Below are 26,529 nucleotides of genomic sequence, written 5' to 3' on the forward strand. Positions count from 1 at the left end.
CTAATAATTTTGGATATTCAACTCCTAATTTCTGTTTCAAGCTGCATTTTTTCCTTCATTAAGGCAGTAGCACACCCTTTCCTAATTTACTGTTAATTAGTATTGTTCCAGCTCAATTGCAAACAATTTGGCTTCCTATACCCACAGCTATAGTTTTAGCAGGACTCATCTTGGGTAGAGAAATCATGTGATTTCTCCATTAGAAAATGAGGATGCACCTGATTTGCTTTAAATTCTTCTTACTTTGATTTCTAATAACTTGCTCTAACTGGCCTCAGATTATCTTAAATTTAGAGTATACTGAAATAGGCAGCGGTGAAAGTACTCAGGACTCATCTAAGACAAATTAGAATTCTTCTAATTCTCTTTCCTATAACTCCCTGCACAATCTTTGGCCAAATGCAATCTCTCCAGGGACATTTTTTCTTATGAATTTTGTCCCAATGTTCTATGTTATCGAAATACTTTCAGGACCCTGTCATGCATGACAGTGTCAGTGGTCCACAACTTAGAAATCTGAAAGAACAAATAAAAGTTAGAAAATACACAGCCTTCTTTGTAATTATTATTAACTTTTTTGGCCAAATACCTACTGGTCTTCCTCATACTGTTGATTAAAAGGTGAAAAATTTGTATTTGGTGAAGTACAAAAATAGGCATGGGATAAATTTAGATCATTTTAAAATTTAAACAAAGCTTGGCCATGAAATGTTTAACCAACAGAATTAGTCCTAACTAACTTGCCCTCAGAAGTAATTTTCATGAGTTTATTATTTTTAAGACTTTATTCAAATCATATCCTTTGGAAATAAAAATGAGCAGCAACAAACAAACCCCCCTAAAAACAGTGGAAAAAACAAATGTGTCCTTCATGTCTCCTCTTGGGTCCCCATCTCCACACACCTGTGCTTTTATCTTCAGGTGATGTTAATCTCTGTTTATATAGCTTATTGCATGTTTACTCAGAGACTGACCTCTAAAAGTTGGTCTGTGCCTGTTCTTTCTTCACAAAAAGGAAAAGGAAAAAAAAAAGTGGTGTGTGTGTGTGTGTGTGTGTGTGTGTGTGTGTGTCCTGAAGGTGGTTGGTGGTTTAAAAGCAAGTAGGGACTTCCTCTTTGAACAGTTGCCTTTTCCTCTCACACAAAGGCGATTTCATTTTGTTGTGACTATATACAGTTGAAAGCTACGAACACACCGGAGAGAAGGTATGATGGCCAAGAAGCCCCCCAAACCAGCACCTCGAAGAATCTTCCAGGAAAGGCTTAAGATGACTGCTCTGCCCTTGTATTTTGAAGGATTTTTATTAGTCAAACGGTCAGAATACCAGGTACGTCTCTAGGAGATAATGTTAGACCTGTGTCTTTGGTCTTTTTTTTTTTAGCTTTTGAAAATTTAGTCTTAACATTTATTTCATGGCAATGTGATGTGATAAAAACCTTATTCTTTATATTTTGATTATCCCTGTGTCTGTTCCCTGTAGTTTCACATAACTTAAATACATAATGTATCATAAGCATCTAAAGATAAACCCCTAACATCAAATATTCAGTAAATTTCTGAAGAATTTATTTAAACTTTAGGGAAGATTTTTGCCCAATTTAAACTTCAATGAAGATGTACATCATCAAATAAAATATTGATTAATATTAAACTTTCTACTACAATACCTCAGGTATATTGAAGTGTTTAATAATCAAATTATAAAAATGGTAAGCTACCGCAAAAATTGTGAAAATCATAAAGTTGATGATGTTAACCATTGTCTTTAGTAATACATTTAACAACATTTTTGAAAATAGTGACTTTAAAAAGCTACCAGATAGAGACTACTTTGAGGAGTAAATACACTAGATTACAAAAATACATTTGATCTAAAATATCAACAAAGCACATCCTATACTTGGAATGTGAAATTTAAAACCCTAGTTAGTTAAAATCACTCCTCTAAAAATTGTAATTATGAATAATTTAAAAGTAGAGAAATAAAGACAAACACGTGCATACTAAAAAGAAGGCAAGTCCTTACGCTAAATTTTATATTTTAATATTGTCTGAAACTTTTGGAAATGCTTCAATTGTTTAATGATGATAATAAAATAACTTGTCTTAGGATTTATTAATACTTATGAGGAAATTGTGTATATAAAACTATCATATAAATAATATGTTCATATTTTCTGTATGTATAGACCATTCACTATTAGTAAAAACATGCTAATATTTATTGTTATGAGTATCAAATAGGCATTAGTCAGTTATTTTGGAATTTTTGTTTACTTCTATATGCTCATAAGTGCAATGTTTTCACCACTGTTTATGGAAATGAAAGAATTGCCAAAACATTAATAATTTGTCATTTAAATTTGTTTATGCATCAAATGTTTGTCCAAAGTATTTGTAGTAACTGTTTCTGATAGCAAGCTCTTTTTAATGTTTAAAACATGCATCCCTTAGTATAGTTAACACACAGAACAAAAATCTTAGGGTATCAGTAAAACTTCTCTACCTAATGGTTTTGTCACAGTTTGTAACCTTGTACAAATTAATTTCCTTCAGACTCAGTTTCTTCAAATATAATATAAAGAGTCTACAGATTACTTCCTCGAATACAATTTTTCACTTACAATGCATTATTTATTGTGTTTGGGATAAGTAAGTGCTGAATCACTTTATTCATTTCAGCAACATTTCTTTTTTGTCTCTCTTACACCAAGCTTCACCTTGAGTAAAAGACCCTAACATCAAAGAGGCTTAGCTTGGTAGTGATGACTTTTGCTTGAATCCTAGTCTGTTTTTTTCTTAGAAAACATGCTCTGAAACAAAATAAATACACCACAGGAATAAATAGTTCTTATGAGGATATGTAGCTCAGTGATACAGCACTTAGGTAGCATTTGTGAAGCTGAAGTCTACATTCTGTCTTCAGCACTACAACACACACACACACATACACACACACTTTAGGTGAAATTAACTTGCTTTTCCACTTGAATTCATAACAAAGTACCTTCTCCTTGTATGTCAGGAAGGAGAATCAGAGGATGACAATAATGCCTACTTCACATTAAAGGATAGACTCATTCTCTTCCCCATTCATATTTCTGTAACAATAAGGTTGGAGTCTACAAATATGGTTCAAAGAAAACCATGGAGATGACAGAGGCTTGACAATAGAAACTATAAGGGAAAGTAAGGAAGCTAAGTGGAAGCTGGACTCCGGTGGCTCATGCCTATTATCCTAGCTACTCAGGAGGCTGAAATCTGAGGACTGAAATTTAAAGCCAGTCCAGGCAGAAAAGTTCTTGTGAGATTTATCTCCAATTAACCACTCAAAACCCGGAAGTGGCTTTGTGGCTCAAAGTGGTAGACCAGACTTGCCTTAAGCAAAAAAGGGCTTAGGGATAGTGCCCAGGCCCTGAGTTCAAGCCACAGGACCTACAAAGTGGAAAGAAAGAGAAAGAAAGAAAGAAAGAAAGAAAGAAAGAAAGAAAGAAAGAAAGAAAGAAAGAAAGAAAGAAAGGAGGGAGGGACGGAGGAGAGAGAGAAAGGAAGGGAGAAAGGAAGGAAGGAGAGGGAGAGAAAGAAAGAAAGAAAGGAGGGAGGGACGGAGGAGAGAGAGAAAGGAAGGGAGAAAGGAAGGAAGGAGAGGGAGAAAGAGAAAAGAAAGAAAGAAGGAAAGAAAGAAAGGAAAAGAAAAGAAAGAAAGGAAAGGGAAGGAAGAAAAGGAAGGAAGAGAAAGAAAGGAGAGAGGAGAGAGAGAGAAAGGAAGGGAGAAAGGAAGGAAGGAAGGAGAGGGAGAGAAAGAAAGAAAGAAGGGAGGGAGGGAGGAGAGAGAGAGAAAGGAAGGGAGAAAGGAAGGAAGGAGAGGGAGAAAAAAGAAAGAAAGAAAGAAAGAAAGAAAGAAAGGGAGAGAGAGAAAAGGAGAGAGAGAGAAAGAAAGAAAGAAAGAAGGAAGGAAAGAAAGAAAGGGAGGCAGGAAGGAAGAAAGAAAAGAAAGAAAGGGAGGCAGGGAGGCCGGAAGAAAGAAAGAAAGAAGGAAAAGAAAGAAAGATAGAAAGAAAGAAAAGAAGAAAGAAAGAGGGAGGAAGGGACAGGAGAGAAAAGTGACATTTCTATGAAACTAGCAACAAAGTGCCAGGGAATTTTTGGAAAACAGGGGAGCCAAAGGTACTACAGCTAAGTCATCTTTTCAGCTAATGGGCTAACAGAATTGAGGGGCTATGCAGAATGTTGAGGATATTTAAATTACAAAGAATACAACTAAAGGGTAACATGGTCAAGAAAAGCATTACATATTGAAAGGCTCTTTTTTAAAGTTCTACATTGGGCATTTTAAGGAATTTAAAGATGTTTGCCCTAGGAAAATATGTCAACATATAATATTTTCTATGAAATTCAAGAAGGGCTCTGAATTTCATATCAAGAATTCATAAATAGAGCATAGTCTCCTTGGAAAAGATAGTGTGGGAAAATTTGCTTAAGTAACATCACTAGAATTCTTGATTGACCAAGAAGATGTACTTGATTAAAAAAAAAGGTATTAAATGCTACATTGAATACCAAAATCAATGTAGCTCTTCTTACAAGTGGACAAAGAAGTCTAACTTTACTAGAACTGTGAAAATAAAAGTTTGGGCAACAAACAGTCTGTGATGTGCTAACATTAAAAAATGCGGGTTATACCTTATTAACCCAAACATAAGCATGTCATCATAAATGCATCAATGTACTATTTCTTTGACTGGTCTTTTATCCACTTCTATCTCATGTAGGAAAATTTTAAGGTCATCTCAGTTGTGTTCTCAAACACAATCCTCTACACTAGAAAGCTCCGAAAGTTTAAAATAACACACACACACCCCTTTTTTTTTTTTTGCCAGTCATGGAGCCTGAACTCTGGGCCTGGGTACTGTCCCTCAGCTCTTCAGGCTAGTGCTCTTCCACTTGAGCCACAGCACCACTTCCAGCTTTTTCTGCTTATGTGGTGCTGAGGAATCAAATTCAGGGCCTCATGCATGCAAGGCAAGCACTCTACCACTGAGCCACCTTCCCAACCCTAAATAACACCCCTTTTTGAGGAAATTATTTGAACACAGATTCCTCATGAGACATTTAATTTATTTAGAAATTATGTGTACTCATCTGGTACTAATACTCTAAGTTATTTAATATGTGTACAGAGCCATTGAGATGAAATAATGAAACATAAGTAGACATTCTGCAAGTTTCCTGATGGATCATCTTGCACATCTTGGGGTTTTATATAATTGAGAACTACTATGTAACATCCTTTCATAGGCATGTACACTTTTCTTGCCCCTCCAGGGTTATATAGAGGCATTTAACTGGAAACCCCAATCTTCCTAGTTACAATGGTTTGCATGGCAATCTATTTCTAGGTTATACTAATTAATTTTTTTTAATATTGGGGAGTCAACAAATCAAAGTATCAGTCTGGCATGTATGCAGTTCCTTTAAACATTCAAATTTGTTTCTTCCTCTGTAAGAAGGATAGTTTCTCTTGTATATATTGAATGTATTTGTGTGATGATTGAACTGGGCATATAATGGGTGGGTTTTCTTAAGGTGTGACGCATATAAACATCATGCTAAGGCTCTTAATACCTCTATTCCTCACAATAACTTTTCTGTTTAGAAATCATTTTGTCTAGTTCACAGACAAAGATGCAGCTAATGTTTAAAGTTGTTCAAACATTAGGGAGCCTGGCTTGAATTTCATTGTGATTATGCTCCTCCAATTCAATTTCTAATCCATTTGATTGTAGGCTTTTACCGGTTAGAGATATTCACTTGCTGGGTATTTTATCATATTGAACTCAACAGTAAACTTAGACTTTCAATGTCATTAAAACAAAAATGAGCCAGTGACCTTAAGCTGTAAATACAAGGTTATCTAGTGGTTATAAGCTAGTATTAAATTCAGAAGACTTCACTGAATTTTTTTATTGCAGTGATTTAACAAAAATAATTGTTTTAAAAAATAAGTACTAAATGTATGTCATCTAAAGATGTGTGGTGGTTCAAAATTCTTTTTGATATGTTTAAATATCTCTATAGTTGAAAATTGTCTGCCTAGATACTACTTATTTAAAATGATACAGATAACTCAGGTTATGCTGATATTCCTATGTCATATCAGAAATTAAATAAAATCTATGTTGTACAGATCTCTTCACACCAACTACCAGTTTGTTCTGTGTTTAGGCTGTGTCTATGGTTGCAGTTCACAGAGCTTTCTGCTCTTTGTAAACTTGGTTTTCCTCCTTTTGTGCTTTGCCCTCTTCTCAGGGCTTCTAAACTTGCTCCTACCCTCATCTCACACATTTCTCATAATTTGTTCCATGAATTTATAGATTTGCTTATCTCCCAAGCTCCTATTTGTCCCTGATTAACTCTATCCAATTCATATGATTCTTTTTGTGAATGAATAACTCTTAAATTTTTAGGAGCACAAATGAATGTCTGCATGTATTTATGTGGAGGTGGGGGTGGGGAAGGGGACTCAATAAATACTATTACTGATACTAGGTTTAACTAAACTTAAGAGACTAGGTAAGCAAATGAATAAGCTTTACCTTCTTGGTTTTATCTCTTGCTTTACCTTTTCTCAAATAATCAGTCTTTGACAAGTCTAAAAGGCAATAGTAGTAGGCTAGATTTCTTTCTTCTTTTCTTGGTCCTTAATACTGAACTCTCATACCGGAGACACAATAGTAAAAGCTGTTATTGGTTTTAACCATATCCACAAATCTGTAAAACCATCACCACCATGATTAGCAGAACATTTTAAACATTCAGAAAAAAAAATCTCCATGAACAGTCAGCCCTATTTCTCCCCTCAGCATTATATCTTTTTTTGGGGGGGGGGGAGGGTCGGTCCTGGGGCTTGAACTCTGGACTTGGGCGCTGTCCTGGAGCTCTTCAGCTCAAGGCGAGCACTCTACTGCTTGAGCTACAGCACCACTTCGAGTTTTCTGCTTTATTGGACTAAATGAATCTCTTTGTCCAGTTTCGCATGCTGTATTGGAGACTGTCTATTGGCTGCTCCCCACTCATGTGCTCTTTTGAATGATTCTTTTCTATGGTATTTTGTTCTTGGTTCACAAGGTATTAGCAACTCTATTGTCCATGTTATAGTCACCTCTCAATTAGAATGGAGTGGAGAATCTACAAAGCTGGACAAAGATACCTTGAAATTTCAATTCTGTCCCTGAGATATATTACTGTGGTAATGCTATCAATATTGAAACTGAAAGAATAAAAATATCACAATAGAATGTTTATTTATATTCACAAAAGGGAGAAAATTTATTTTGTGAAGTTCTTACATTAATCTTCAATATCTGAGCCATAATGTTTTAATGAATTGTAAACATCCAGCTTGTTAAGCACTAAAGGAAGGATCGATCAATCAACATGTCTGTTAAACTGACTGGGATTTAAAATCCCAGTTATATATCCCTTTGGGAAAGCTAGTATGAAGGTAAGTCTTTAGAATGCAAAACAGATTTTATTCTGTAAACTCATTTGCTATTCTTCTGTAATGTAGGCTATGTTCCAATTTATTTAAATAGACTTATTTGGGTAAAATGTGATTAAGTTTTTTAAATTTTAAACTTAAAACATATTTCTAGAGAATCCACAGTAATGTAAATATAAATAAATATTTACCACACAAATGAAATCTAATCTTCAAGTTAGCTTTGATGGTATAATTTTTCTCAGTATCAATTTGTCATTTTCTTTAATCAATATCACTACTCTATACTATTCACTGAGTCTGAACTATGAGCCATTATACTCAGCTAAGTGATTCAATCTGGATCTGTTTAAGACAGTAGTTATCATAACTTTTCCTGAGGTAGGCCTTTATTTGGCCTCCTTACATGTGTAAACTTCCATTGAAGTTGTGTAAGAAGTCTTAAATCAATCATGAAAGTTTGGAAAATGATCTACTTATGAACAAATCAGACAGGCTAAAGATAAAATCAGACAGCATTTAATCCAGGATTAACTACAAAGGGAAGCTATGAGACTTATGTAAATTGTTCATGATAAAGAAGAAATATACAAACTATTAGGAAAGTTCAAAAAGAAAATTAAAAGAAAAATAGTTGAATGTAAACTAATAATGCTTATGATTTCTTTCCAACAGGAGTATAAACATTATTGGACAGAGTTGAGAGGAACTACACTTTTCTTTTATACGGACAAAAAAAGTACAATAGTAAGTAGATAAGTAAGAAGACCTTAAATAATCTAAAAAGTAGTTAAGTAAGCAGCTAATTCCATTTTTTCCAATATGATTTTGTCACATCATCTATTTTCTGACATCCTAGAATAAAGATAAAACCAATTCAACTGAGAAAATTTAAATCAATGAAGGCCATTATTTATGACAGGACCAATGGTAAAATTAATTGGACAGTTCAGAAGAAAATATTAACTCAGCTTTCTTACTTTGCATTCTTTCCTTTCTGATCTTGAGAATTAAACTTAGTTTAAAAGTAGAAGTCTTAGATATTTGGATATTATTTATTTATTTATTTTCTTGAACTCTGGGCCTAGGGGCTATCCCAGAGCTTCTTTTGCTCAAGGCAAGTGATTACCACTGGAGCCACAGCGCACTTCTGGCCTATTTGAGTAATTAGTTAGAGATAAGAGTTTCACAGAGTTTCCTATATAGACTGGCTTCAAATAGGATCCTGGTATATCAACCTCCTGAGTAGCCACCTGTGCCCAGCTTACATTATTTAATTCTAAGTAATAACTTCAATTTTCTCTACTTGTTATCATGCCTCAGCTTGTAGTATTGATGATGATGATGATGATGACAATGACAACAATGACTTGAGTTGGTTTTACTATGTAGCCCTAGATAACTTAAAACTCATTATATAGTAGGCTAACCTTCAATTTGTGTTATACCTGCCTCAGCCTTCTCAGGGATGGGATTATAGGTGTGTGCCCTCAATCCTGACCAAGGATCAGCTAAGTAACAGAAAAGAAGCTTTTTGATTATTTCCTTGTGTTTCTGGGAATCAGATGCAGAGCCTTATTTGCTAGGTATATCTTCTACTATTGAGCTGTATCTCCAGCCTAGCCTACATTTGTAATATCTACGGGAACAAGATGATTCTCAGAGCATCATAACATATATAATGTAACAATTTAATTTTCCTAGGAAAGTCAAAACACACCCCACAAAGCAGTTCTCTTAAGAGCATAAACATGAATAAACAACAAAGTGATTCTGAGACTTATTTGCTTTAATTTAATTTGTGTTTCTTTTTTTCATGACTAAGAGATAACATTTTAGTGTAAATATTTATGTTCCTTGGAATACTTACCAGTGAATTTATGAGTCAGTAGTCTGTTTATGTAGAAACATTCTAGATCATGAAAACATTAACCTATTTTGAACATCATCATTAGAACAATCATACTCAGCTCTAATGAACAAAACACAGAAAGAGCCTTGTACCATATTTTTTTTAATTTTATTTTATTTGTGAACATGCTGTACAGAGGAGTTACAATTACATGGGCAGGATAATGCGGCCTTGTACCATATTGTACAGAGTGGGATCAAGCAGCATTCATGGTGAGTTATTGAAAAAAAGCAAATTTTCAATCGTCATCTTTCACCAGAGTTCTGAGAAGACAAGGATTTTTTTTCAAATATCACAATACACTTTTTAAAAAACCAAATTATCTGTTGTGCATTCCCGCTTCCCACTGATACCAGTAAATCAGAATTGATTCTACATACTGTATAGTAAATGAGAAAGATTAAGCATCGCCACTCACTACATGGAAAGCACTCAGTGAGTGAAAGCCTAGTGTGTTCAGACTGATTGTTTGGTATTGTTTTTATGCAGGTGCTGCCATTGTAACTGGTGTTTTGAGTTAATTATATCATCTAGGGGCTGGGAAGATGGCTCAGTGGTAGAGCGCGGTGCCTTGCATGCCTGAGGCCCTGGGTTCGATTCCTCAGCACCACATAAGCAAAAAGAAAAAAGCCGGAAGTGGCGCTGTGGCTCAAGTGGTAGAGTGCTAGCCTTGAGCTGAAGAGCTGAGGGACAGCGCCCAGGCCCAGAGTTCAGGCCCCACAACCGGACCCCCTCCCCCAAAAAAATTATATCATCTGTCTGTGTCTCAGTTTATCAAAGAATGGGATAGTCAAAACCCAAAAAATGTCTTTAAATTGAGAAATTTGAAGGAAAAGAACGGCAGAGCCGGGCGCTGGTGGCTCACACCTGTAATCCTAGCTACTCAGGAGGCTGAGATCTGAGGATCGCGGTTCAAAGCCAGCCCGGGCAGGAGAGACCGTGAGACTCCTATCTCCAATAAACCACCAGAAAACCGGAAGTGGCGCTGTAGCTCAAGTGGTAGAGCGCTCGTCTTGAGCTGAAGAGCTGAGGGACAGCGCCCAAGCCCAGAGTTCAAGCCCCACGACCGACAAAAAAAAAAAAAGAAAGGATAGTGTTCGATCACAAGGATAGTATAATAATGTTACTAAGAGTGACCTTTTGCCAGATGTAGGAGTGAGAGGAAATAGTGGGAGAAATGATATAGAAGGGAAATGTGATCTTTGATTGAGAGATCAACTATACCCAATTTCACTTTCTTCACTCCTCCGTTCTCCTGCCAGAGTTCTACAGTGGTCCAACCCAATAGGAAAACAAAAGGTATCAGGAGGCTTTGATGTTGTCCAGAATAGTCCCTCTCTTGGTGCATAGTGTTGCGTGATAAAAGGATAAAAAGTGAATCTAGAGGAGTAGCCAAAACAAACAGATGTTGAAGAAATCTCCAATACTTTCTGCTTTCAAATTTCAAAATTTAGAATGAAATTCATAGCTCATTTCATGTAGGGTCTGTAAGTTCTCAAGAGAGTAGACTGTATAGAGTAAGCCCTCATATTCACACTAATGCTACAGAATTGGTACTGTTCTAATCTCTAACTATACAGAGATAAATTGTGAAGGTTAAGGACTAAGAAATTATGAAGATCACAAATAGCAAATAAAATGGGTCTAATCCAGGGCCTCTTGATGGGCCAGCCTTCTTAGCCACTATGCCATAAAGAGGTTGTTACAAAGAAATACTGCAGAATTGCTCATCTACTAATTTTGATAAAAGAGGATAGAGATCATTGGGAAGTTTGGGGGGAGAGGGAATTAAAGCAGTTTGGGGAGTAAAGTTTAGGGAAAGCACTGGACCAGAACAGGTAAAAACTGAGATATTTAGCCTATAGCAAGGAGGAATTTAAAGTTATCTTTATATATTTGAAAGACTATAAGGAAGTCATATGAAAGAATAATTGAATTTGTTTAGTATTTTTCCAGAGAACAGGAACTAGGACTAGTGGATGGATATTAACCTGGGGGAAAAAAAGCAGTGGCTCAATTTAAGAAAATAAACACACACACACACACACACAAACACACACACACACACACACACACACACGTCACAGCTGTTTAGGAGCAGGCCTGCATTCCACCTTTTTGGAGATATGCAAGCATAAACTGAAGTCTACACAGAGGATGCCCAGAGAAGACCGATAACCTTTAGGGTTCTTTACAACCTTGCAATTAGAAACAAAGATGTAGCTTCCCTTTCCTCTAATCTATGGATCTCCCACAGTCCTCTATCTAATTTAGCCACCTCTTCCTCTTCTGCTTCCTCTTTGTTGCAGCAAAACTCACCCAGCCTGATCTAGGCAGAAAAGATATGTATTTAATTTTGAATTCTCTCTTCATTCTCTTGTACCTCTCCTTCCAGTTTTAAATAATAAATAGTTCATGGAAAACAAAAAGGCAAGTTAAACATTAAACATCAATGTAGAAATGACTTCAGAAAAAAAAATTTTTTTTTTTTTTGGTTGTGGGGCCTGAACTCTGGGCCTGGGCGCTGTCCTTCAGCAATTCAGCTCAAGGCTAGTGCTCTACCACTTGAGCCACAACACCATTTCCAGCTTTTTCTGCTTATGTGGTGCTGAGGAATCAAACCCAGGGCCTCATACATGCAAGGCAAGCGCTCTACCACTGAACTACCTTCCTAGCCCTAAAAAAAGAATTTTTTATTTGCCCATTTTTATGCCCTGTACCTTCTTCAGAAAAAAAAAAAAGAAAAAATTGGGAGAATTTACAAGAGTACAATAAATGGGAATTGGAGGCATGGCTCAGTTGGTAAAGCACTAGCCGGTGAGCGAAAGTGTCAGCTACAGAGTTTGAGTCCTGGTCTCAGACCAAAACAGAAAGAATATAATAAATGAGTTATATTAGGCATAATCAGGAGAAAACGAAAGGACTGCGTTCCTTTGCTAATTTAGCAAACAACAACAACAAGCAAACAAATTGTAAAACAGTAAGTAGAGGTGGTTCCTTCTAGTACTACTGAGCAAGTCTGCTCTGTTGTATACAGATCAGTTATTACAAACCAATATTTTTATTCAGGAAGGGTGAGGTGACTCATGCCTGGTATTCCAGCCACTGTAGAGTTAGAGATAGGAAGAATTCTGGTTTGAGGTCAGTCCAGGGGAAAAAGTCAGTGAGATTCTGCCTGAACTCATAAAGCTAGCAGTAGTGCTGAATGCTTGTCATCCTACTACAAGGGAAGAATAAGTAGGAGAATCATGGTCCAGGCAGGCAGGGCATAAATGGGAGACCTTAGAAAAAGAACAGAAGCAATATGGATAGGGGGGCAGGTGATAGAGTGCTATATAAGTATTCATGTACATAGATACACACACAGGCGAAACTTGAATAAGATGCATTTTGTCTTGTATTTGTCAGTATTGAAGTTTGGATTTGCAGCTTCATGCTTGCTAGGCCAGTGCTGCCACACCTCCTGCCTTAAAATAGAATATTTTTTTTGTCTGTTGTGGGGCCTGAACAGCCTGGGTGCTGTCCCTCAGCTCTCATTCTCAAAGTTGTCACTCTACCACTTGAATCACACGTCCACCTCCATGATTTAATTTTTAATAATGATTCTTTGCAACAATTAGCTTGCAGAATTCATGGAAACTTAATAAGTCTGTATAAGTCGGGAAGCAGGGTGTCATGCAAAGTAAAAATTCATTGAAAATGTTCTTTTCCATTCTGTTAGAACAAAGGTATATTAACCATGAAATAACTCAATGAGATTTTCCTTTACCTTTGCAGTACATCGACAAATTAGACATACTAGACCTCGTATGCCTTACTGATCAGATTTCAACTGAAAAGAATTGTGCAAAATTCACCCTTGTTTTGCCAAAAGAGGAAGTTCAATTGAAGGTGAGTGAAGACAATAATGTTCTGTGGGCAGTTGTGGTTGTAATTGGCATGCACCTCTTAAAACTCCGTAGTTGAAATAAAGATGAAATACAGGAAGGTCAAAATCTTGTATTTTGTTAATATTTATTGTTTCTTGCCAAGACTTCATTTTCGGATTTGGATTTTAGAAAAGCATGCTCATTTATTTAGTATACAAGCACCATGAAACCTTATATTTCCATTCTCTGACAAAAGCAGGGATTCCACCTGGTGTTTTTGAAAAGTTGTTCCTTAATCAGTACACAAAGTGACTTAGTTAAATTCAACCCAGAAACTACAGTAATAACAAAAAGAGAACAATGTGAAATTGATAAAGATGATATTGGAAACATTACCAGAAGATTACTCTACTTTTTTTTCTTAGTGTTCAATTCAGGTCTTTGTGCTTGTTCAGCTTGTTTACTTGGCTGGCATTCTACTATTTGAACCCTGCTTACAGCCCTGATTTTTGCTGGCTATCTTGAAGCTAGGATCTATCTGAAGGACATTTCTGCCTGCCTGACTTCAAACCTCCATGTGCTGGATCTCAGCCACCTGAGTAGCTAGGATTACAGGCATGAGCCACCAGTGCCAGGCTCAAAACATATTTTTTCGGGGGCAGGGGGGAAGGTAGGGTTAGTCGGGGGGCTTGAACTCTGGGCCTGGGCACTCTCCCTGAGCTCTTCAGCTCAAGGCAAGCACTCTACCACTTGAGCCACAGAGCCACTTCCCGTTTTCTGGTGGTTAATTGGAGATAAGAGTCTCACAAACTTTCCTGCCCGGGCTGGCTTTGAACTATGATCCTCAGCTCTCAGCCTCTTGAGTAGCTAGGATTACAGGCCTGAGCAACTGGCACCAGGTTCAGATTGTAAATTTTAAGCAAGTTCCTCAGTTGATTCCTAGATACACTGGTGAAGAACACAGGTTAAAATGTAGCTAATGCATGAGTTAGCTGTGGGATTGTAGGCAAGTTGCTTAATCTTTGTTTTTTCACTCAGGAAAAAAAAATGTTTTTGAATAGTTTTAATCCCTTCACTGGGGCCTACCCAGACCACCTTATTAGAATTGCAAACTTATTCCTCTTTTCTGCCCTCTAATCACACTACCAATCGGGCTTGCCCTGCTCTGTATTTTATTTTCCAATTTATTTCCTTCTGGCATTATCAGGTGCATTCACTATTAAGTTTTGTATTCATTCTTACTTGCTAGATGCTAAAAACCATGACAGCATGAATTTTTGTCTTGTCAATAACTAGAAACATACTTAGTATGATCATTTTAAATGAACAACTTTATAATAATAAAAGGTAGTTTTAAGGACAAAATTATAACAAGTTCATTTAAAAATCTTAATTGGCTTCATTTTCTATTTTAGAAAAAAGAGTAGTTGTTTCAATGGGCTAAACAGAAAATTCTGGTCAATTTCGCAGAGAGAAATGCTAAAAATAAAATACAAATAATAAAAACTGAATGTGTCACTTTCTTTTTCTCCTAGTAATGAAAGGATAGTAAGACAATAGAAAAATAACATCAGATTATATCAGGCTCTTTTTTGTGTGTAAAGATAGGTTATACCAACTGAAATTGGCCTACATTAGAAATTTGGCTGTTGTCTCTGGAGGTCTCAGGAAGGACTGATAATTTTTGTTTGTCGATACGAAATTTTAGCATGAATATCTCCCTTGGAGTTCTTTGTATAGTAGCTGTTATTATAAGCTCTCAAAAGAGGTTGGCTGACAAAATTATTAGGAGTAGTAGGAGTAATAGGATTAGTAATAGTATTTGAGAAAAGATTTGGAAGTTAAGCTGGGTGCTGGTGGCTCATGCCTGTAATCCTAGCTACTCAGGAGGCTGAGATCTGAGGATCTCGGTTTAAAGCCAGCCCAGGCAGGAAAGTCCGTGAGACTCTGATCTCCAATTAACCACCAGAAAACTGGAAATGGTGCTGTGGCTCAAGTGGTAGAGTGCTCACCTTGAGCTGAATAGCTCAAGAACAGCAACCAGGCCCAGAGTTCAAGCCCCATGACCAACAAAAAAGAAAAAAAATTTGGAAGTTACACCATAAAAGAAAAAATTATTAAATTGTTTCATAACAAATGCATGTTAACAGTCCTAGGCAAAAAGGAAAATCAATCACAGATAATTTTAAGTAGTTGAAAAGTTAAATATGACTTTTTCTAAATGCAAGATGCTTCAACAAAAGAATATTTTGTCAGTCTTGCTACGTTTAGATACTTCGTATGTCTTGGTATAAAATACCATATGAAATTCTAAAGTAATTTGGAGTTAATAAAAATAATAGTCTTATGTGTTTTCTTCTTTGTCTTTATCTGGTTTTGATTCCTCTTTAGACAGAGAACACAGAAAGTGGAGAAGAATGGAGAGGCTTCATTCTTACAGTGACAGAGGTAGGAGGGTAATTACAGTTGAATTTTTTTCTGATTATATCAAAAGAAACTTGAAGACAGAGTCTTAGTAGGTATCTGACCTAGCCTTGAACTTGAGATTCCTTCTGAGGGTTGCAATTTGAAGTGTGTACCACCAGGCCCTGCAGATCATTACATTTGAGTTATTGATTCATTCAACAAACATTTGCTCAAATTGGCTGAAGATACAGCCATTGAGAAAAGACAGCCTTAAACCCTTGCATTTTAATTATGTGAGTGGAAAGAGAAAAAGTAAGTAAATGAACAAGGTTATTTCAAATAGTGATACAGAAAATAAACTAGTGATATACAATATTAAAACAAAAACTAAAACAGGTGGTCAGGAATATTGATTTTTACCATCATGTCTTTTTGACCCAGCTGTCTTTGTATATTCTGGTATCTGCAACTAATAAGCCATCTTAAAAAATAATATCCAATCCTTTTTAATTCATTTATACTCACAAAATGAACTTAAGATGGGTTTTATGAAGAACACAGACTATCTAAGGGAGAGACTATCAAAATGAAAACTCACCTTTCAACATTTGTATAGTGAGATTTAAAAAAGAGATATGCAGGCTGGGAAGGTAGCTCAGTGGTAGAGTGCTTGTCTTGCATGCATGAGGCCCTGGGTTCAATTCCTCAGCACCACATAAACAGAAAAGCTGGAAGTGGCACTGTGGCTCAACTGGTAGAGCACTAGCATTGAGCTGAAGAGTTGAGGACAGCGCCCAGGCCAAGTTCAGGCCCCACGACTGACAAAAAAAAAAAAAGAAGAAGATATTTATCTCTTTGACTAGTGGCATCTTACCAGAGGAAAATAGCAAGATCTATTACTTGTGAGTTAATTGCTGCAGCAGATAACTGCCATTAATTAATTATAACAAAGCTACTGGAACAACTTGAAAACATGAGCTATGTTGACAACCAACACACCCCCAAAGCATCGTGTTCTCTCATATTTTTAAAGGATGTAAAACTTTTCCAGTTTTGCTATGGTCAAACAGACTCTATCCAAAGCTAACTCCTAAATAAAGCCTTCACAGTTACATGAAATACACCCCAGACTTTAACCAAGTTATTGGATGTTGGTTCTTTATGTCAACCAATAACAGGTAAAGATTACCAGTTCAACATCCATGTAGGGAAGTTGTAGGAGGTTTAGAAACAGCCCTCTTGAAAGTATGGAGTGGTGAGGGACAGGGGAAGAATCTTTCTGTTAGAGAAATTGTACTTTCTCTTTTTTTGTGGAAAAATATCCTATGTGCTACTTTGTTTCTCTACTGGGTCCAAGTATTACAATGTTATGACACTAAACTTCAAGAACATTAAATCCATTGGAAGAAAACATGATGCCTCTTCCTAATATGCTAAGTGTACATGAAGTTTTGCCCAAACATTTTGTTTTTAATCTTTTCCTTGAGGTTAAGGAAAATAAGACTTCTTTTTTGTTGTTGTTGTTGTTGTTCTTAAAACATACAGATTCACAAGGTGGCTTATACCTATAATCCTAGTTACTCCGGAGGCTGAGATCTGAGGATCCTGTTTTGAAGCCAGCTCAGGCAGGGACGTCTGTGAGACTCTTATCTCCAATTAACCAGCAAAAAGCCAGAAGTGGACGTGTAGCTCAAGTGGTATAGCACTAGCCTTTCAGTCCTGCCCAGGGCAGGACTGCTTCCAAAAGAAGAAAAGAAAAACAAAAACAAAACCCCCCACAGATTTATACTGAATATGAAATTAAATTCATGTGAATTTTCCAGATAGGACAAGTCATCTCAAATTTTGAGCAGTACAAGTGTGTTGTGCTATGTTTCCAAATCACCCTATAGTGTTGCTGTAACTTTAGTTGAGTGTAAAAAGCACAGACTACTGTTTAAAGAGCTGACTCTTTGTTTACAAATCAAATAATCTGAGTTGTTTTCTCAACTACCTATGCAACTATGCACAACTTCTTTGTCTTTTTGAGTATATTTTCTGGTTTTATTCAGATTGTTTTCATTTGCAAAATGGAGACAAAATACCTCTTTTAGACCATTGCTATACCTATTTTCAATAACACATATAAATGCTAAAAATAATAATAGGCAATTAATGAGAAGTTGTTGAAAGAACAAAGTACAATAAATAAAAGATTAACTGTCTTACTAGTTTTTCCACCATCATTTTATTTCTTCTTGTTTAGTGTATATTGATATACCTGTATTAGTAATTTTTCAAATGTATATAAAATATATGAAATATATACATATAAAATAAAACATATATAAAACAAAAAATATACATAAATAAGATATACATAAAGCAAACACTATTATGAATAATGAAATAGTAACTAAACAGCAAAATTCTATTGTTTTCTTCCCACACTTCTTGCATTTACCGTTAGTGATAAAGACTATCAACAGATATGGCTCCCTCTGAATATAGACTAGCTAGTGTCATGTCTAGAAAAATATTCTAGCATTCAAACTACACCTGCCAAGAGAACATAGCTAGTCAAACTGAGGGACAAAGTTGGGAATATTCAAGAGGGCACAGGCAGGCAATTCAATCCAAAATATGTTTCTAGAGAACTAATAACAGTAACAATAAATGTGACTAATATGTAGGAAGTATCATGATTGTAACATGTAAATGAAAGTTACAAACATACCAAAATATAAACCTCTAATTACTAACCTCTGCCACTGAAAATCCATGTTAATTAGCTCATTTTGCTATAATAAAGTGGAAAATATTCCCAGTTTCCTTGTGAATGAGACACCTCACAGGGAATGATGAACAATTGAGCTCAGGATAAAACGTGAGAGGTTTGCCATTCTTCTAGTTACCTGGAGACAGAAGGTAGGTGTACTTTGCTTTGGGAATATATCAAAAGGGAGACGTTGGGAGAAACGTAGGCAGCCTTTACAGACTTGGTTCAGAGGTGGTTCTAGGACATCTACTAGAGACAGAGATCATCTCTTGATGACTCTTCTCTACCCATCCGTGTTCGGTAACTAAAGCTCGATAGGGCAACTAATTGGCTCATTGTGACTAAAATCAGTACATTGTTTAGTTATCTTTTTTGTCTGCCTACTGTCTTACCTGGTTTCAGCTATCAGTTCCCCAACATGTATCACTTCTGCCTGGGCAAGTAATTAGACTGCATGAAGTTCTAGAGAAAGAAAAGAAAAGGAGAATTGGGACAGAGCAAGTGCCGATCACGTCTGTGGAAAAAGAGAAGGAACTGATTGAAGACTATGTGGATGTCCTGAACCCTAGGCCAGCGTAAGTGTGCAATGAATGCCAGGATCCTCATTCAATTGTGAAGATTTAATTTGGAGTTGAGTATCATAGTAGCACTAGCACTTGACCTTATAAATCAAGGACACTAAAAAGTCTTAGGAGAAACAGTTTATCTCTGAGTAGCTGCCACATTTCCTCTTCTGTCATGATTAACATAATGCACATTAGAACCAACTCTCTTACCACACAGGAAATCCTCTTCTACCCACTGCTTTAGACCAAATATGTATTCTTTCTGGGGCTTAGACCTAAATAAGTTTGTATGAAGAAGGAAGGAAAAGATTTTTTTAATAAAGCTATATATTTGACTGATTTTCCTTTTATACTTTTTACCAAAGAATTTTAAACACTTAGAATGTTCTATTCATTTGGTCAATCAGTGGGCAGTCATTGAAGTTATTCTTTAAAAATATGTGATATAAAGCATATAAGAGAGAACATGGTGAATTCAGCAACATTGTACACTAACGGCTACCTTGTTGAAAAGATTATGGGTCCTTTCCCCCTAGAATCTTGTGTTCTTATCCATGAAATTTACTCTGGTGCCATCTTTGACATTAGCTTCTGATTCACAGTCTCTGTAGTACAATCCCAGAAACCTGACAGTCGTTGATTTAGTTAAACAAACACAACTGATGAATCAATGGAACAAAACTTACCAGATTGCTGCTGAAATCTTAGGACTTGGGAGTGAGGCTGAGACATGAGGCTTCATAGCCTGGGCTACAAAGGGAAACCCAGTCTCAAAACAAACAAACAGGTAAAAAATAGAATAGGGTCTTTGGAAGAATAAGGATGGGGAGGATTTCCTTGACATTAGCATAGTTACAATGTCACAAGCTCTTAATAACAGATACTAACAATTATATAATGGTTACCATAACGCTTGAAGTGTTAACAAAACAATTATACCTCTCAAAGTTGTTTTGCTTTTTGAGACAAGATTTCACTATATAGCTGAAGCTATATATAGCTATATATAGCTCTAACCTTGGCCCCCTCTTACACACCTGGCTTGTTAATGGTATTTTCTTTGCAGTATTTTCAATAAATTATCTTTATTAGTTAAAAATATTTTTTAATCTTACCTCTGTAGATGTTTTTATGAAGTTTCCCGGAAAGAGGCAACTGAGATGCTGGAGAAGAATCCTTCTTTGGGCAATATGATCCTGAGACCTGGTAGTGACAGTAGAAACTACTCCATCACTGTCCGGCAGGAGATAGAGTATGTTTAATTAAAACATGTATAGAATTGTTAAAATCGTTACATCACCTCAAAAATCCAAGGCACAGACACTCAGATCTGTATGTGTTTTATTGGGGGCTAAATTATAAACATAATAATAGAAAGGGAATCCCATATAAGCATATAAACCTATATGTGAATGTATATTATATAGATGTATATGTATACATACATATATACATATGCATATATCTATATCATCAAGGGTGTGTTTGCAGTAAGACAAAATTACTCTGGTTCTGGATATAGTTGTTTGGTTTAGCCATTGAATTCAACAAATACTTACTGAGCAGTTATTTTATGACAAGTATTTCTCTAGGAACTGGGGATACAGAACTCAAATAGTGTAAATCCTTAGAAAGGCAAAAGTCCAAGTTCAGCTAAATAAAACACCAGGAAGTAGGTAAACAGAAGGGGTGGGGTGGAGTCAAGGGGAAAGGGGTGGATGGATAAAGAGAAGAGTTAGGAATCCAATGTATATCCTACAAAATTAAGAAGAGTGAGGAAAAGGGTAGATAGGAAGGGATAGGTGAGAATGTTGAAAGGGTGAGATTGATTATGATATATTATTAATAAACTGCTTTGTTAAATGACAACTCCTTTGTAAAGATAATAATCAAAAAAAGAGAGAGTAATCAGACAAACCCAATAGAGTGGGTATTGAGGAGTAAAACTGACACAGAGAACAGGTAGATATATAATAAAAATCAAATATATGGTGATTTTATCTCATAAAATAGAGCTGGGTAAGAAGAGGTGCTTGCTATTATTGGAAGACCTACTTTTTGAGTCACTTGTCTTACTATGTAACCCAGGTGGCTCAGTTTCCCAAATGCTGGGATTATAAGCGTGTACCAATATGCCTGGCTGATTAGTGTCTAAAGAAAGACCCGAAGAGAGTGAGGGAACAAACCATGCCAGCATCTGGGACAAGAACTTTTCAAACAGCAAGTGCCTATGCCCAGAACTAGAACAAGAAACAGAAAGAGGCCATTGGGTTTGAGGCAGAGTGCAGGTGCAAACTTGTAGGAGATGATTCTAGATACACATAGGAACAGAGCACTCAAAGCCCTTCCAGACACTACAGGCAAGAGAGTTGGGCTCTGAGTTACATGAGAGCCCCCTGGAGTGTTGATATAATCTGATTTATGTATTAAAAGGACTACTTATAAGTCTCTTGCAGATAAAATGAGTTAACTTTAATAAAGTCAGTGCAAAAGTTAGAAGTACTCCAGTTTTCAAAGTCCATGAACCCTTGTGTTTTAGTAGGGATTCTGATTCAGTGACCACTTGCATAACTGATTATTTAATTGAAATATAGAGGCTTTTGTACTTATATATTAAATATTGAATAAACACCTCAAACACCTCATATAGAAGCATAAAAAGCACTTTAACTCTTTTTTTTTTTTTTTTTGCTGGTCCTGGGGCTTAAACTCAGGGCCTGGGCGCTGTCCTTGAGCTTCTACTCAAGGCTAGCACTCTACCACTTGAGCCACAGTGCCACTTCTGGCTTTTTCTGTGTATGTGGTGCTGAGGAATTGAACTCAGGGCCTTATGCATGCTAGGAGAGCACTCTACCACTAGGCCACGTTCCCAGCCCAGCACTTCAACTCTTGAGTTGCTATTCTTTGTGGGGACAGCATGCAACTTATTTATTATAACATATCTACCATAAATCAATCTACTCCATAAATATTTATCACTCTAAATAGACTAAATATGAAAATTTTGAGAGTCGATAAAAAGCAGTAAGAAAATAATTGTTTTAGAAAAAAATTAAACTTGTGGCTCAATGTACTAGCCACTATAGCTAGAAAGAGTTACAGTCCAAGAAACTTCATTGATTTAGCAATTATACCATATAAACAGACATTTGTCTTTATATAGTAGCTATGTGCATTGTGTCGGGTAACAAGAACGTTAGATGGTTAAATCAGATTGTGGTTCTGTATGCATGTGTGTCTCTCTGGGTGTATTTTTCTGCAATGAATATCTGTCAATCTTCTTGTGGCTTCCTTTTACAAAATTATTATTGTTCTTATTACCATGAAGTAGCTGCACCAAAAACTTTCAGCTGGATGAGTACAATATATCTTAATCAATGCTACACCTTCCACCATTCTCCTCCATCCCTCCCACCAAATCCATCTACTCAAGTCACCTGGTCTTATAGCTTCCTTACCTTTCCTGTTTTCATTAGTCTTTAGTACATGTAACAACATCTTAAATATACTAAACATTCATGGTAAAATTTTCAACTCCATTGACATAATGTAGAATATCATTTTTTCTTAGTTAATTGATTCATAACTTACTTTACTATCTTGAAACAAGCACCAAAAAATAGAAGTTATGAATGCCATTAATCAGTGAGCTAAAAGCTTCTTAGAGAAGAGTACATTTTTCTTTTTCTGATTTGTATTCCTTGTTAGGGAGTTGAAAGGCTTGAGAGTAAAAGGATTGTGGTTTGAGACTAGCCTGGGCAGAAAAGTTGTAAAAGCCACTCTCAATGCACAAATTATGTACAATGGTATACCTGTGGGAAAAGCAAAAGAGATTCCATTTCTATGAAGGGAATGTGGATATAGTGGGTTTTGCCCAAGAAACTAGCAATGATAGAAAGACGGCAACTAAAATGACCATGGCTCAAGGTCTATGCCTGGATGAGAAGCAACACCCTTTCTCAAAAAATAACCAGCAAAAATAAAAAAATAAAGGGCTGGGAAGGTGGCTCAGTGGTATAGCGCTTGCCTTGCATGCATGAGGCCCTGGGTTTGATTCCTCAGCACCACATAAGCAAAAAGAAAAAAGCCAGAAGTGGCACTGTGGCTCAAGTGGTAGAGCGCTAGCCTTGAGCTGAAGAGCTGAGGGACAGCGCCCAGGCCCAGAGTTCAGACCAGACCCCCCCCCCCGAAAAAAAATAACCATCTGGAAATATGACTCAAGTAGTAGAATGCTTGTTATTGAGGCTCAAAACCAGGTCCACTCCTTAAAAATAAAAAAAGACTTAAAACTGAGTTCTCTAAGTTTTACTTTTTGGTAGTACCGAAGATTGAACTCTGGGCCTTGTGCTTGCTAGGCAAATTCCTGAATGCATCATGTCTTTTGATATAGTACTTTTGAAATAGGCTCTTATATTTTTCCAGGAGAAATTGTTTTTCCTTCCTTCCTTCCTTCCTTCCTTCCTTCCTTCTTTCCTTTCTCTCTTTCTTTCATTGGTCATGGGGCCTGATCTCTGGGCCTGGGCACTGGGCTCTGTCCCTCAGCACTTCAGCTCAAGGCTGGTGCTCTACCACTTGAGCCACAGCATCACCTTCAGCTTTTCTGTATATGTGGTGCTGAGGAATCAAACCCAGGGCCTCATGAATGCAAGGCAAGCACTCTACCACTGAACCACCTTCCCAGCCCTTCTTTCTTTCTTAAAAATATTTTTCATTATCTTTAGCTAGTTGTACAAAGAAGTTGTCATTCAATAAAACAGTTTACAAGTATACTATGTCTTGCATTGCCATCCCTTTCAACTTTCTCACCTAACACTCTCAATCTACCCCTTTCCTCACTTCCAATTTTGTAGGATATGTATTGATTTTTTTGTTTGTATACAGTTTATGCAGACAATGCATCTTTATCTGTGTCACCCCTTCAATATTTTTCACACACACCCCTTTGGTCTGCTCCTTCCATTAAAAAATTTATATACTTATAATATATTTAATGATATATATATATATATATATATATAGTGAATTCTTCACTGTATATATTATTGGCCATCACTCTTCACTGGCTATCTCTCCCCTTTGCCCTCCCCCCACTCTTACAAATACCTATTTCCTGATACTTATTTTAATGGAGCTTTACTTATCCATTAGATAGAATGATACTGTACTATTTGTAAGGGAGTGGAAAGACTTTGGAAAAATTACATTAAGTAAACTAGACTCATAGAAACAAAGGTTGCATGGCTTTCCTCATCTGTAGTAGCTAGAATGTGCCTATCAGTCTATAAGTAAACACACTGGGTGATATGCAAGTGATTATAAATGAATTAATTAAAGTATAATAGACTCTATGGAGAGCTCAAACAGAGGCTGTTCTTAAAACATGATCTTTTCATCTCTACTTTCTGAGGTGAGAGTACATGTGTGCACCATCATGTACAACTTTTTTTTCCAGTACTTAAAATTTTTATTGTTATTATAAGGGTGACCTATAGAGGGGTTATAGTTACATAAGTCAGGTAAAGCATACAATTCTTTTTAGTTAGTGTCACCCCTTCCCTTGCTCTCTCCCAGCGTTTCCCATCCCCACCAACAAGTTGTGTAGTTCATTTTCAACATACTCTTCAGTGAACATTTTTTAAAACAGAATTTGTGTGAAAGCAAAATTAGGTGAGACATAAGAGTGACTAAGTCTACTTCCCCTTCCCATGCATTTCTTTCCTGGTCTGTGTCCAGTCTGTTTGGATGTGAATTCTGTGTTACTACTCTGTGTGAAATGAACAACTCTCAAGAGTTTAGGACATGTTACATGTTATGGCCTTTAAAATTCTGTATGTATTTTTGCACAATACTTTTTTCTCTTTATTCTCTGCAAGGCAGTTTACCTCTGCAGAAAGATGTGCCATCAGCCAAAATCCAGCAAAGCTTGCTCTTTTAAGAAGGTAGCCTAATTTGTTTAATATTACATTTCATTTTGCATACAATTAAGCTTAAGAGAAACACTAGTGGTTTCTGCTACATATTCGGAGATTAATTTGAGATCCAACTTTTAGTTTCATTTATATTGTATTTTAAGCTCATAGGAAAAATGTGGCAAAGGAATTCATATCAAATTTCCATCATTCCAATTTTAGTAAGCTCACATCTCTATTAATGTCTGCTGATGGTCTTAACATAATATAATATTTTATTAAAATAACCCCTTAGTTCATATTTAGAAAGAAATGAGGATAATGGCCAAATAAAAGTCCTCTCACACTGTGGTCAGTATTAACAATTTAGGTTTTGGTGAAGAGTTTATATGTGGAAGTAGCTTAGAAATTCTAACTTATTACTTAACTCAATTTTTTCTAGTAAGCCAAATATAGCCACAATGGTGAGGATAATAATCTGTTTTCTCTTGATGCACCAAGAGGCCTTTTTTTGTTTTTGTTTTTTTGGGGTCCGGTCGTGCATGGGGCCTGAACTCTGGGCCTGGGCGCTTCCCTCATCTCTTCAGCTCAAGGCTAGCACTCTACCACTTGAGCCACAGTGCCACTTCCGGCTTTTTTCTTATGTGGTGCTGAGGGATCGAACCCAGGGCCTCGAGCATGCAAGGCAAGTGCTCTACCACTGAGCCACTTTCCCAGCCCAAGAGGCCTTTTTTGAATGTCTATATTTTATATCTTCTATGGACTGGATCACTTAATTTTTAAGGATAGCACTGTAAGAGACGGTTAAGATATAATGTTTAATGTTAAGAGCTTGATAGAAATCTAAACTACTAGAAAGCACCTGTGTTTCCCACAAAACCAATTCATCCTCTTTCATCATTGCTTATAGGAGAAATGTTCAACCATGCAAGTTAGATGAGTGTGTCTGGTAAAACAATAGCTGAAGAGGTCAAGTTGGTTTACAAAGCAGTACTTGAAAGTAAAACTTTGCGTGTGCTAACAGATCAACTGTGGGAGAGAGATTATTCTCAGGGATAAACAAAACTTAACCAATGCCAAATTATCAAGAGACTCCTGTCTTGGTCAAAGAATGTTATCTATCTTTATATCCCCTGGCACATAAAAATGTTCTTATAACAAAATCACATTGTGTTGGTATTTTTATGATTAAATGCCATAATAGCATTACAGACATTTTTGGAAAGCCATTGGCTAAGGAAGAAGTAGATTGTTATTTACCCAAAGTAGATTCTTCTGCAAAAATGAAGGACAAAAGAATAAGTACTGATAACCACAGTTAAGGCCACACAACATTGACTACATTTTTTTGTTGTGTTGTTGGTCATGGGGCTTGAACTCTGGGCCTGGGCACTGACTCTGAGCTCTTTCAGCTCAGTACGAGTGCTCTACTACTTGAGCCACAGCATCACTTCCGATTTTCTGGTGGTTAATTGAAGATAAGAGTCTCATGGACTTTTCTTGTCCCGGCTGGCTTTGAGCCCCGATCCTTAGATCTCAGCCTCCTGAGTAGCTAGGATTACAGGTGTGAGCCACCAGCACCCAGCTTGAATTCATTTTTGAGAACAT

The 26,529-nt window shown here is 36.5% G+C and overlaps 1 protein-coding gene across 2 annotated transcripts in view; it reads left to right on the plus strand.

Annotated features, from left to right (window-relative positions):
- The first annotated feature begins 1,110 nt into the window (after positions 1-1,110).
- The window catches only part of Stap1 (signal transducing adaptor family member 1), a 33,932-nt gene continuing 8,513 nt past the window's right edge, over positions 1,111-26,529 (plus strand). Inside the window, exons 1-6 of one of the 2 annotated variants that reach the window (XM_013009176.1) lie at positions 1,111-1,327; positions 8,177-8,248; positions 13,191-13,304; positions 15,674-15,730; positions 18,849-19,021; positions 20,136-20,264. In XM_013009176.1, coding sequence (XP_012864630.1) covers positions 1,208-1,327; positions 8,177-8,248; positions 13,191-13,304; positions 15,674-15,730; positions 18,849-19,021; positions 20,136-20,264 — 665 coding nt within the window. In that variant the 5' untranslated portion in view covers positions 1,111-1,207. The remainder of the gene's footprint in view (positions 1,328-8,176; positions 8,249-13,190; positions 13,305-15,673; positions 15,731-18,848; positions 19,022-20,135; positions 20,265-26,529) is intronic. The other variant, XM_013009175.1, reaches the window with a different exon arrangement.

This window comes from Dipodomys ordii, unplaced genomic scaffold, assembly GCF_000151885.1.
Source record: "Dipodomys ordii isolate 6190 unplaced genomic scaffold, Dord_2.0 Scaffold8, whole genome shotgun sequence".
NCBI lineage: Eukaryota > Metazoa > Chordata > Mammalia > Rodentia > Heteromyidae > Dipodomys > Dipodomys ordii.